General features: G+C 35.0%; 1 protein-coding gene across 1 annotated transcript; it reads left to right on the top strand.

The window, feature by feature from the left end:
• Positions 1-1,728: 1,728 nt before the first annotated feature.
• On the top strand, positions 1,729-13,267 carry Atg14 (autophagy related protein 14). The gene is made up of 7 exons (XM_089709437.1): positions 1,729-1,984; positions 2,571-2,993; positions 3,457-3,584; positions 8,296-8,440; positions 8,708-8,881; positions 10,860-10,977; positions 11,598-13,267. Exons 1-7 carry the CDS (start codon positions 1,812-1,814, stop codon positions 11,697-11,699), a joined length of 1,263 nt encoding a protein of 420 aa, XP_089565563.1. The 5' UTR covers positions 1,729-1,811; the 3' UTR covers positions 11,700-13,267.
• Positions 13,268-14,236: the final 969 nt, after the last annotated feature.

The following is a 14,236-nucleotide window of genomic DNA, read 5'->3' as shown; positions in this document are numbered from 1 at the left end:
TTTTATGTGCCCCGGGCTACGCCGTAAAACCTTTGCCCCATTGTCCCGGGACATATTCCCTTACAACCCACAGACTATTACACGGCACATTTAAAAACACACAATGTTCTCAATTATATTAATGTGTGGTCTGTTCTCGTATTTTCACAGATTATCCGCTCATTTATATTGTTTTAAATAAGTACCTAAGTATAAGCAAACAATATATTTATCTGTGGTTTTGCGATTACGTTGAACATTGGCGGGAAAATGAAAAGTATTCTGTTTCATTCTTCGTTAAAAAAACAAACATTTGATAAATTAATTACATGCTACGTATTTCATAAAATAAGTAGGTACGTACATGGTACGTAGTACGTACTACGTACGCACTAAATATAGGTGATAATTAATGAGTGTTTGGGTTATCTGACGAGGGTGATAGTAGAATAAAATAAAAATGAGGTGTTTTTGTAATAATAATATTATAGAGCATTATTTACTTTTTCTACTACCTATTTCGAAACTGTGTGGTAAGTATAGGTAAATACCTAAATTCAAATTTTCCGATAAATTCCTTTGCAACATTTTTACCATGTAAAATGTACAAGTAATTAATTCAATTGAATTAACAAATTTCGACACAGCAGCGTCCTATATTCCTAACATCAAATATTTCAAAGTGTTTCAATATTTGCTTTTGCGGTAAGGGTGAATTTTTTGCATGTGATGTGCTGAATTATTAATTCCATTAGCAATCCCGCAATCACAGCCTCTAACGAACGGACCGCCCGTCGCATTTTACACACGATTTTATTAAAAAGCCGGGATAAATTAAGTGGAATCTCCGTCTACCTGACGGATGTAATTTTATGGACCGTTCCCGAGCACTCACTCCTTTCCTGTGCTTTTACACTATCGCATAATATTATTATCATAATATTTTCAACGCACGGCTAAATACAATTTTTAACGTGCAGTGTGTTTTAAACGTTAATGTAGACTGACTGTACCTGTACAGTGTAGGTACTTATGTATATTCAGTAAAGCTGGTTTGATTTTTTGATATAAAATACATATTATAAAACTTTTTATACTTAAGTAAAACTTTTTAAAACTTGGAGGTAAATATTGCCCCTTGCCTTAAAAATTTACACATTATAGTGATTTTGTTCGCTTTATTATCTATGAAGTATGAAAAATTAATTGTATGACTCACAGTATGACTTGTATACTGCTTGTATACGTAGTATATTATTATTAGTCTGTGGTATAACGATGAAATAAAATAATTTAGATTGGTCTCGGAGATTGGTAGGTTCGGTACGTAGACAGTCTCTGTCTCTGTCTGCGGTTCGGTATATGTGGGTCTGACTCTCATATTATATTAAAAAAATAATTTAATTATGTATAAATTATTCATTATTTTTTAGTTAACGTGATTCGTATCATACCGCATTACGCAGCGTTTTGTACACAGGTTTTTTATTATTACGCCATCTGTTTGTTTACTGTAACCATTTTATTACGAGTGCCTGGAGTGCGAATAGCACGCCAATCTGTCACTAGATAGCGCACAAACTTACTGTTAACATGTTAACTTATTAATTAAACATACAAGATAAATAAAGAAATAATATTTCAGATAATATTATCATTAACTGCTCAGTGCATGAAATGGAAAATATTTGCTCAATTTAATTTGTCAATGTCAAGTCGCTGTATGACATTTACGCCTTTCACTCATCACAGCTGAATGTGACAGGTTTTTGTATTCATTTCCAATCGCGGTTTTGCATTGCAATGTTTGTGAAATAGGAAAAAGTGTAGCGATGAGTTATTTAGCGGAAAGTGAAGCGCCACGGGACTTTAGAGTTTCCTCCACGGAAAGTGATGGACATTATACAAAATGTGTACTTTGCTATACGGTTAAAAGAAATTTCTATTGCGCAGAATGTGTGAGAAGTGGTAGTTTCGTGCACTCATCATTGCCTTATTCAGATAAGTAAGTTTTTTGCATATATATTATTTATTATGACTCATAACTTATATTACTATATGGAAGTTAATGATAGAACTATCTTTTTACTAACTGAAATGAACATAACATCACTATGTGTACTCATGTCGTACTTTGCGGAAATAAACATATGGCCTTATATTTTTAATTAAATTATATTTCCTTGGATTTGTTATCATGCACTAGTAACCTACATTTGATAATAGCAACAGGAAATAATTATACGACTCTCAGCAGAGAAAGATTGAAGTATATATGAAGAAGTTCATATACCTGACCTATATGCAGCTCTTGTCTAAATATAGCTTTGTAATAGATAATAGATGCAAATAATGTACGTTCCACTGATTTATTTTCTGTATATGCATTTGCCCATCTGAAATTGGATTCTTATAAGATAATACACATTTTTTCTTATTTGTATCCAGTAACAACAACACAATCAAATCATTCAATCCACACTGGCACATGACAGCATTAAATGTGTAGTAGTAGTTCTGATGGCTAAAAAAATTATTTTAATGTCTATTTTTTAATGCTTACCATTTATAGTATCAATTCTTTCTTTCAGATTCTCTGACAAACAAGTGAAGTTAATGAGATTAAAGTTAAACAGACAGCATATATTGGACAGATGTGAAAAGTTACTAGCGCCTAAATTAAAGAAGGACATCCTGGTGACAGAAACAAAGCGATCTAGAGACAAGTTAGACTTGTTACGATTAGCAATAGACCAAAGAAAGAACAATATCAGTGCTATAAAAAAGGAACTGAGTGATTTAGTGACTTATAACAATGAGTTAAGGTTGAAATTGCCGCGGTATCAAAAGCGAGTGTCGAGTTTAGGTAAGCATGCTCAGTCACAGAGATATGAGCTGCAAAAGAAGATCAGTACATACAATGATCAGGCGCAGTCGCTGGCTGCGTTGAGACGCTCCAGAATACGGCAGCTGAACAGATATATCTTCCCAGTGTATATTAGTTATGATTCCAGGTAAGATATTAACACTAATAATAATAGTTTAAAAAAACAAAAAAACACGCTTTTTATAGAAAACCAAACTAAAAAATAGAAAATTTTTATCAAATTAGTGTATTGTCATCGGTCCTCAATAAATCTACAAAGTTTGAACAAAATCTGGCCGTTTAAAGTGGGTCAAAATCGCGCCCAAAGAAGGCGGTTACAAACATACAGGTGAAGCTAATATAAAGCGTGTAATAAAAAGTAACTCTGTTTGTAAGTATGTAATTGTAATTCCTCTGTTGGGATTTATATCTATCAAGATAAATTTGTATTTACTTGGTCCTGAATAAAGTGTATTTATTTATTATTTTTTATTATTTGGAATCTTCTATGGCAATGTATTATCTATTCTTCTTTATAATCTCTATTTAAATTGTTTGCAGAATAATCAATTTGAATGTTACTATTTAAATAAAGATTATATTAATTTCAGTGACAGTATAGAAGACATGGAGTTTGTTGGCGATGATGCTGAGGAGGAGCCACCACGAAGACCCCAGCTGCACATTGTAGCACCCTATGTGGATATTGATGGAGACTACTCTAGTATTCAAGCGTGGGGTAAGTTTGCTATGACAGGTTTCAGATTTAAAAGGAAGTTTAAGTCATGTATTTCTTACTTTACTAAGGGCTGATTTTTCAATCGTTGATTAAAACTTATTCATCGAATAATGTATTAAACTACCATTTCAAAAATTTATTCTAATTTTCCATATTTGACAGTTTACAGGTGACATGTTAAAATGTTCGTGTAAACTTTATTGGACGGATAAATTTTAACCAAGGATTGAAAAATCGGCCCTTAATCCATTTTAATTTTTAACACCCTTCATTACATAATTTGTATGTAACTGAATCCTTTAGGTTTCTTTAAGACTCGCTTGATATGGAGAGATTTAATTCAATCTTTGTATTCTTATCAGATCTGCTTACAGCTACTACAGCTTACAGGCTGTACAATAATTAAATGGGTTTATCTTGTTCAACTGTTTTTGACGTGACAACGTCTTAAACTCAAACTCAAAACTCAAACATTTATTTATTCAATTAGACTTCTTCTAGAAGCACTTTTGAAACGTCATTAAGTACATATTTTTAACATTTACCACCGATTCGGAAAGCAGTATCTACGGAGAAGAATCGGCAAGAAACTCCATAGTTGCTCTTTTTAATCATGTCAGATTTACAATTTTACAAATTACCTAAGTAATATCATAATATATTATCATAATATGCCAAAGAACTGTCCTGTGGTTTTCACGCGACAACCCTCCATGGGTTTTTATCTTCCATATATTCCTTAATACTGTAATAGGCTCTCTTGACAAGTACATTTTTTATATAAGATTTAAATTTAGAACTACTAAACTCTTTAATATTATGAGGAATTCTGTTGTAAAAGCGTATACCTTGGCCCATAAATTAATTTTTAACTTTAGCTAGCCGGAAAAATGGCATTTCAATTTTATTTCTGTTTCTTGTGTCATAACAATGTCTATCTCCTACTTTTGTGTGTAAGTAAGCGTTATTATGTACATATAAAATATTATTAAATATATACTGCGATGGTACAGTAAGGATACCAGTATTCTTAAAGAGATCTCTTAGTGAGTCTCGAGCACGCAAATTATATACAGAGCGTATGGCTCTTTTCTGTAATATAAATATAGTTTCTATATCTGCAGCCCTGCCCCATAGCAGAATTCCATAGGACATTATGCTATGAAAGTAGCTAAAGTAAACCAATCTAGCCGTTTCTTCATCGGTGAGATGCCTTATTCTTCTAACTGCATATGCAGCTGAGCTGAGCTTAGCAGCGGTGGTGGTAACATGGGCCCCCCATTGAAGCTTCTCATCTAATGTCAAACCAAGAAAAACAGTCGATTCCACAGGGTATAATACCTCCCCGTTTAAAATAATATTCCTTTTCACCTTTTTTACATTTGGGAGGATAAATTCTACACAATTTGTTTTTTTTGTATTTAATAGTAAATTATTAGCATTAAACCAATTGGATATGCGTAAAAGAGCAGAGTTTACTTCGTCAACATTTGTGTCATGTCTATCCACATTAAAAATTAATGAGGTGTCATCTGCAAACAGTACTATTTCACACATATCCTGCAAATAATAAGGTAGGTCATTAATATACACTAAGAACAAAAACGGTCCTAAGATAGATCCCTGCGGAACACCTATGTTAATCGGCGCACCGCGAGATTTCTCTCCATTAACGACAACGGTTTGTACCCTGTTCTGAAGATATGAAGCTATGAGATCCTGAGCTAAACCTTTGATACCATAAAAATTTAGTTTCCGTAATAGAGTGGAATGTTCTACACAGTCGAAAGCCTTAGAAAGGTCGCAGAATATCCCCAAAGCATTCTTTGAATTTTCCCATGCTTTGTATATATGTGACAAAAGAGCTACTCCGGCATCAGTGGTAGAGCGCCCCTTTGTGAAACCATACTGTTTGGCGTGCAGCAAACCATTTGATGCAATGCTTATAATTCGATAGAGCCGGCTGCACGCACGAAAAAACATGACTCATACGGCGTTACCTCGCTCTGAGGCGTTCCATGTAAGGCTTGAAGTGCAAGCGAGAGCGCGGAACGAGCGACAAAGAAGCACAATCGGACGTTGTCACGTTCAACTATCGTCAGTAAACCGACTTTACAGACAACCAATTTTTTTTTTTAGATTTATTATTTCTCTCAGAGGCGGCTCGCCCTAAGGAGCAGTGAACTCCCATAAATAATTATAATAAAATCATACTCCTAAATTTCATTATTAATATTAATTATTACTATTTAAAATCAATCGTAATCGTAAAAAACTACTGTCAATACCAATGAATATATCATTCCATCATCCCATACACCTGTATAATACTGTATTATGTAACGCGCGAAGCGGAGCAATCACGATTGCGCTCCAATGAAAAAATATTTAGTACATTTCCTAATACGAAATCCAATAGGAGTGAAAGAGAAAGTTTGCCAGTGCCCTGCGCGTGAAACAAAAGATTTTCTATGGAAAAATAGCAAAATTCGGAGCGCCGCTCCCGCAAACGTTGCCGGTTCGTTTTTACCGCTCGGGCGCCCGTACACAGGACAGCGATTGTGCGCGACGTTGCCACTCCTATATAAACATACACTCGAGTCAACTTCAATGCACGCGCGCGAATGCAAATTCGGGAGTTTTCTAATTAAAATCATAAGATACGTGTTGAAATAGCCTGTAGTTATCAGTTATGAGTTATTATTACTTGTGAGTGTTAAAATGAACAATTATAATGTGGCGTTCATTAAAAAGTGTGTTAAAACGTTACAAATTCGGCTTGAATTGAAAGCTAAGGGACCGCCACGGACTGAACTTGACCTTACGGTGCGTACCTTGAGCTAGTGGTTATTTACAGCAGGGAAGATTTCCATAACGCTGATGGTGCGATAGCTTTACTGCAACACTTCATAGAGGTCAGTAACCTGGAGTCAGTTTTTTTTTTTTTTTATTAGGTTCACCAAACTGGACATAGCACTACAAAAATAGATATGGTTATTCTATGATACATCACAAGTAATAGGTGCTAGAGGTGAACACAGCCTGCAATAATAAGTACGCGAATACATATTTACATTATTACAATATTAACATAATTTAGAAAAATAACATTATGGATCAATTTAAATACAATATTTATGCAATTTTGGAAACTAATTTTTTAAATGAATTTAGGGATGCGCTAAATATATCGACGTTATTACATACTTTTTCGTTGTAAGCTAAACACATGCGGTGCAATGACGAGTGTTGAGCGTAGTTTGTACGACAAAAGGGAAGACTAAACGTTTTCATGTTAGTGGGACGGCTGAATGGCCTTGGTACATGTATGCTAATTTTTCCTAATAATTGAGAATTATCTATTTTACCATTTATAATTTTGTATAGAAACACGATATCAGAAAGGGTCCGTCTGCTTTCAAGCGATTTCATTTTAAAGTGCATAAGTCTAGAAGAATAAGACGTTAGGTTACGGCAAAGATTGTGAGTGAAAGTTAGGTGGTACAGGAATTGTTTCTGTATCCGTTCCAACCGCTGTATGTGTACGGCATAAGTAGGATTCCACACAGGGCTACAGTATTCGAGGAGAGATCGTACGTAGCAATTAAAAAGCAATACTGGTACTTCAGAGTCATTAAAGAATTTGCTCTGTCTAATGATGAATCCAGAAAGGCGTGCGGCCCTTGTTGCTACCGAGTCTATGTGCTCGCGAAAGTCGACTTTTGTGTCCACCACAACACCGAGATCGCGAATGTTCGTGACTTCACCGATTGGAATGTTATCAATAGAGTAAGTTACATGAAGTGGATTACGTTTCCTTGTGAATTTCATATGATAACACTTAGATACGTTAAGGAACATGTTATTTTTTGCGCACCATAATGTAATGCTGTTGATATCGTTTTGTAATGCTAAAGTATCTTCATGGTTGTTTATTACCCTATACAATTTGAGATCGTCGGCGAACATTTGGTACTTAGACGTAATGTTGGCACCTAGGTCGTTAACGTATAGTAGAAAAAAGAGTGGACCGAGGTGAGAGCCTTGAGGTACACCTGAGGGTACTGGTCGAGCGACTGACTTGTAACCTCTGAGTACAACTAATTGGGACCTATTACGAAGATATGATTCGCACCATCTGAGCAGAGAGCCGCAAATACCTGCGTGGTACAATTTTTGGACAAGAAGGCTATGATCAACCATGTCAAATGCCTTGGAGAAATCGGTGTAGATAGCATGAATTTCATTTTGTTTTTCGAGCTCTTCATTGATGTCGCTGACGTATTCCAAAAGATTAGACATGGTTTTTGTCGAAAGTAATAATTATTAAAATTAATTTGTACAATACCGATGACCTCGGTCGAAAGTGAGCGCTGCTTTTCCACCTTAAATAAAGTGAAACCTTTTACGCGTAATAGCTTGACACAGGACCGTTTAAATGCATTGTGCATGATATCAATAGAAAAACGACTGATTAATCAGATATCTGATTTTCACAAAAAAGTTATAAGATATTTTTGCACACCAAAAAGAAAGACGTACATGCATTTCCTATATAAGTATTTTTTTAAATAAATTGTACTGCTTTACACCATGTATTTTCAGTGTTTTATTTCAAGTGAACACCCATAAAATTTTGTCACGAGCTGCCTCTGATTTCTCTATACATGTTTTTTAATAAACTCTGATAGAAAAATTCATGTTTTGTCAGCGTCAGCGAACAAGGAGGCAGGTGGCGTGGCGCCGTGGGCGAACCCCGCGCACCGCAGCAGCGCGGCGCTCGGGCTGTGCGCGCAGCTGCTGGCGCTGCTCGCCTGGACGCTGGATGTGCGCTTGCCGCACGCCATCGCGCTCGGGTCAGTGTCACAATAGTGCTGACAACTGTCTAAATGTTGCTGGCTCTGACTAATGTTTGGTGACTTGTTGTTGTGCGCCTCATGGAATTTCCAAAATAAAAACGCAACTTTAATTAATCTTTTACAGCTTATCTGCTTAATGGGCGAGATGCCACAGCATTTTCGTGCGTTCATCGTTTTTTTTTTTTTGCTAAAATCAAAATTTTGCAATGTTGTGGGATCTTAAATTATAAAGCAGTGTATCTAATCTGTATTTCTGGTTTCCAGGGAGGTGGTGGAGGGCGGCGTGTCCCGCTGGCGCTGGGCCGTGCGGCGCGTGGCGGCGGCGGGCGGCGCGGTGTGCGCGCGCGCCGCGCTGCCCGCCGCGCCGCACCACAGCGGGCTGGGGGCGCTGCACGCGCTCGCTGCGGCCGCCGCGGCGGACGAGCCGCAGCTCGGCAGGTATGTAGCGGTACCGCACAGAAAACATTAAAAAAAACATGACGCACATCATACTCCACACAATAAGTATCAACATGACACGTCAGCGCATGTACCACACCTGCCATACGTTTCAACACTATAGAAATTCTCCTGTCTTAGCGAAATTTTCCCGACTTATAGAAATTTTTGCGGCAAAGAGAAATTTTCCTCACGTATAGAAATTTTCCTGGCTTAGAGAATTTTTCCTGACGTAGAGAAATTTTCCTGGCGTATAAAATTTTTCCTGACTTATACAAATTTTCCTGACGTATAGAAATTCTGCTGTCTTAGCGAAATTTCCCCGACTTATGGATTTTTCCTGACTTATTGAAATTTTTGCGGCAAAGAGAAATTTTCCTCACGTATAGAAATTTTCCTGGCTTATAGAAATTTTCCTGGCGTATATAATTTTTCCTGACTTATACAAATTTTCCCGACGTATAAAAATTTTCCTGACGTATAGAAATTTTCCAAAAATATATAAATTTCTATAAGTATAGAAATTTTCCGGACTTATGGAAATTTTCCTTTCTTTTGAAAATTTTCCTGGCGTATAGAAATTTTCCTGGCTTGTAGAATGCTGGCTTATAGGAATTTTCCCGACGTATAGAAATTTTCCTGGCTTATAAACATTTTCCTGACGTACAGAAATTTTCCAGACGTATAGAAATTTTTCTAACGTATAGAAATTTTCCTGGCTTATAGAATGCTGGCTTATAGAAATTTTCCCGACGTATAGAAATTTTCCTGGCGTATAGAAATTTTCCTGGCTTATAAACATTTTCCTGACTTATACAATTTTTCCTTATCTACATAATTTTGCGGCAAAAAGAAATTTTCCTCACGTATAGAAATTTTCCCGACTTATGGAAATTTTCCTGACTTATAGAAATTTTTCCTGACTTATCGTAATTTTTCTGTCAATCGAAATTTCCCTAACTATTGTTTAAATCATTTTTCTAATCTTCCTAAAATTGGAAATTTTGACGACTGATTAAAGTAAACCACCCACCTATTCCCACCCACATGCCGTACGCTATGCTCTTTATGCGCAGATGGCTCAGTATCTGCATAGCTAGCAAATGTATAAACTCGCCTGGTCGTTGGGCATTCATGAACAATATCATCATCATCATTTTTATTGAAAACAATATTCATATATTTTTCTTTACCCGCGGATTCCCCTGATGTTAAATTCGCATTAGTATGAGTCGTTTCACCGCTGTCAAAAGTTACCCATGGCCATGTCACATTAAAACGAATAAACACACTTTCGCATTTATAATATTATGCTAGAGGTCCGCCCCGGCTTCTCCCGTGGCACATATTTCGCAATAAAAGGTAGCCTATGAATGTCCTTTCTCGGGTATCAAAATATCTCCATACCAAATTTCATGCAAATTGGTTCAGTAGTTTAGGCGTGATTGACTAACAGACAGACAGACAGAGTTACTTTCGCATTTATAATATTAGTATGGATTTACAATGTGGTGCTCATTTTTTTGTAATAAATTATCCTGCTAACGCTATTGTATTTTCGTTGTTTTATTTCAAGTGAACACCCATACAATTTTGTCAGGAGCCGCTTCTGGTTACACTCCATACAACACTTCACACACGCATCAAAACGCGTATCAAATACAATTCTACAAAATGCATACCACAACGTATTACACGCACAACACAACATTTTCACACATACAACATTTACATATGACATTTATATTACGTTCTACATATAACACATTCCACACTTGGATTATACAAAACATGCGCGACGTATACGTAATGCGTATCACACGACACGGATTACGCGTTTGTAGCGTCAAATTTACTGTCCATTTTTAGTACACTTGGTCACTAGTTCAAATTCATAGGCAAAAAATATATAAATTGTCAAGTTTTCTAGAAGCTAGTAAATATAAAATGAAGTTTATCATGTGTGTGCACTGTGCAGGGTGGAGGCGGGCATGTCGGAGAGCGCGTACGAGTGGTGGGCCGGCGCGCTCGGTGCGGACGACGAGCTGGACGAGCCCGAGCCGCCCGAGCACCTGTGCTGGCCGGACTCCGCGCAGGTCACACCTCAGCTATTACTTAGAAAATATTAAACAGAGAAACACTTGTGAAATTAACTAATCGAGTTAACTTATCCCATGCTTTACAAAACCAGCTGTGGTCATTTATATGTTCGACCTTTAAGAATGGATATAAAGCAAAATTATCAATCTTCTGTCACGATAAAACACTTTTATCGCACAAGAAAAAATAAATAAATAAAAAATGTTGTGTGGTTTTATGAAACCACGGTAAAAGTGAAACTGTTCGAACGGTTCCGAACACTGCTTTGTGTAGCGCATGTCGCGTGACGGTCGGCTGCCGAGTAGGTATACCTACTCGGCAGCCGCGATACACGCGACATGCGCTACACAGACCAAAAAGTTTGAGACGATGTAATAAAAGTTTCACTTTAATAACGTAAAAGTGTGAAAATTAAAGGTAACTTCGTGATTTTTTTTTATTCGAGTCAATTTTAATATTTGATATTTTTGTTCAAACAAAATCCTCGCAAAAATTTAATCTAATTCGATAAATATTTTATTTAGATTTGGTCTTGAATCATCACGTATCACCTAACAGAAGATTGGTAACTTTGCTTTAAATAACAAGATAATACAATATGACTATACAATTGCAGTTGGAGTTAGAAGAAGTGAGCAGCAGTCCTCCAGTCGCCCCCTCGCTGGTGACGTCGGCCGCTGCTTCCATCGCCTCCATCTGGCGCGGCTGGAACAAGTGATCACACACACAAATACAAATCATACAATGTACTCACAGAAACACGCAAACACACACACATACAAAATATATACTCATAGAGACAGACACACACACAACGGACACCTTTTTCGATCGATCGACACACACACACATACCCATGTATAGCACCACGACACTTCCAATAAATGAAAACAAACTTCCAAAATGTTCCTCCAAACTATCACACAATTATTCTGCTAATTCTCATACACATACATTTTTTTTCTACAAACATATGCACACACAGAAATCACACATATACGCATACAGAATTCATACAAAATTCGTACAAGCATTCAATCCCAATACAAGCACATTTTCCAACACATACACACACACAAGCATTCTCATATACACGCAACACGAAGAAGTACATTCAAACACATTTAAGAATTATTTTATTTGAAAAAAATCGAAACACCTGAATCTATTTAATGGACTTGCTTTGAAATTATAAATTTCTGTAGCTTAAATTACACTATGCTTCAGGATGAAAAGGTCGTTATATACCTTAGATAAAACTTGATAAATTAAAAAAAAGGTTAGTGATCAAACCATAGAATAACTTTAGCCCAAAAATATTATCTCCGGTCTAAAATGTAATAAATAAGATCCCAAAATATCGGGATATTTCTTTCAAGTACATAATATAATTGTACATATATTTTTTAGTTTTTTTTTTATAATAATTCCATAATATAATATTTTAACGACTTCAATTTTCAATCTTGTCAATTACGGGTATTATGTGATACGGACAAAATTGGAGCTTAAAATTAATTATTGGAGAAAGACGTTTCTTAAACGATTTTTACATAATTTCTCATTATTTTATCGTTTCTTTGATCTTAATTCTTTGATATTTTTAAGTTAATGCTTATATAACGTGCCAATAACGAAATAATATTATATAAGTGGCATTAGAGTGAATAAAATATTATAAAAGGATTGCTTATGTACGATAGAGATGACATGCGATATTAAATATATTGTCATCACACTATTGACGCGCATATTGTTCTTTGTTTTTGTGATTTTTTTTTTATTGACTCATTATTTCCAGTTTCCATTCATGAAAATATTTCTTAGTCAGCATTTTATGGTGCGTTATAGCAATTTCCTGACGTTTTTAGAAAAGGACAAATTTATTGTATTCTCTTATATCGTATAACTATAACAGTAAATTCGCAATTGGATCGCAATAAGTCACATGGCATGCACCTCAAACCACATATTTAACTACATAGTCAATACATTAACATGAATTGTAAAACTTAAAACTACAACACTATTGGCACAATCACTTTTTTTTTAACATACCGTTTCATACAATTCAAAGCAAAAGAAAGAGATGGAATATTTTTTTTCAATGTAACTGTATTGTACATCTTTTATTATTATAGTGTTAAGATTGCTTCACGAAACATAATGAGCATGTCTTAAGCTTTAATACTGTTGAATGTAAACATATTTTTATAGAAATAGATAGCGGAATTGATTTTGTTTATTTTTGTGATTATGTAAATAAATTTTAGATTTTTTTTACTATGAATGTGTTTTATTTATTGTGTACCTTCACCTTGATGAAAATACCTACCTTTTGTCCAATGTCTTTAATTTATTACGTGACCCATTATGTGCTACATTAATATATTTAGGCAATTTCTAAAATTCTTATGAATGTGTATCGATGTGGCCGAAACCAACTGACCAAAAACTGAAACTGACCCAAATTCAATGCAAATTAAAAAAAAATATTATATGTGTTTTAAGCGAAAAAATAGTTCACAACGCGTTATGGTCACAGTAAAGGAGCTACAACGCATAATTCGCGTTGTGTCTCTGATAAAAAAGCTCACAACGAAAAAATAAAGGAAACCGACGTAGCGTTTTCGGTTTTTGAGCGTAACATACAGAATACTATAAAAAAAAACTGTCCTCAAATGGGTCAAATTCTAGAGCAAAATAGTTTATTTGCATTACTTTGAGGTGTAGTAGTAACTAGTAACTAGTATCTAATCTGTGGTGTAGTCAGAAAACTTACCAAACAATTAATTTTAATGGTTTAAATTAAATAAAGATATCTAAATTAAACCCATATATCGCTGGAACATACATAATAAATAGTATATTATGCATACTTAAACTTAGATTAAAATCTGTCTATTGCGATATTATGACGTACTCGCACACAGGAACCGTATATTTTAGGATATATTATGTGGTAAAAATAAAACAAAACATTAAAACGTAACAAGTTTATTAAAATATAAACAATATATTAATAAATAATTAATCACGCACTAAACGACTAGCAAATACTGTTACAGTAGGTAAAATAAATGCGTTTCATAAAAATACAAATAAATGCAAATTTTACAATAATTACCCGCTTTAATATATTAAATGTTAACAATTCTAATTAAAATATAAGGATATAAATAAGTAGTTAACTATCGCCTTCAATAATGTACCTAACAAAATTCATTTTTAAAATACTAATTTAATTGACGACGA

The sequence above is a fragment of the Colias philodice genome, chromosome 2 (genome assembly GCF_061535455.1).
Source record: "Colias philodice isolate Cphi_HAF_F1 chromosome 2, ilColPhil1 Martin Lab GWU primary, whole genome shotgun sequence".
NCBI lineage: Eukaryota > Metazoa > Arthropoda > Insecta > Lepidoptera > Pieridae > Colias > Colias philodice.
This window is presented reverse-complemented; position numbering and strand designations above follow the sequence as displayed.

Bases quoted from the DNA above. Each gene is read 5' to 3' on its own strand.
- Atg14 (XM_089709437.1), top strand. From the start codon at position 1,812: ATGAGTTATTTAGCGGAAAGTGAAGCGCCACGGGACTTTAGAGTTTCC. The intron at 1,985-2,570 runs GTAAGTTTTTTG...TCTTTCTTTCAG, and splicing joins TCATTGCCTTATTCAGATAA to ATTCTCTGACAAACAAGTGA. The intron at 3,585-8,295 runs GTAAGTTTGCTA...ATGTTTTGTCAG, and splicing joins CTCTAGTATTCAAGCGTGGG to CGTCAGCGAACAAGGAGGCA.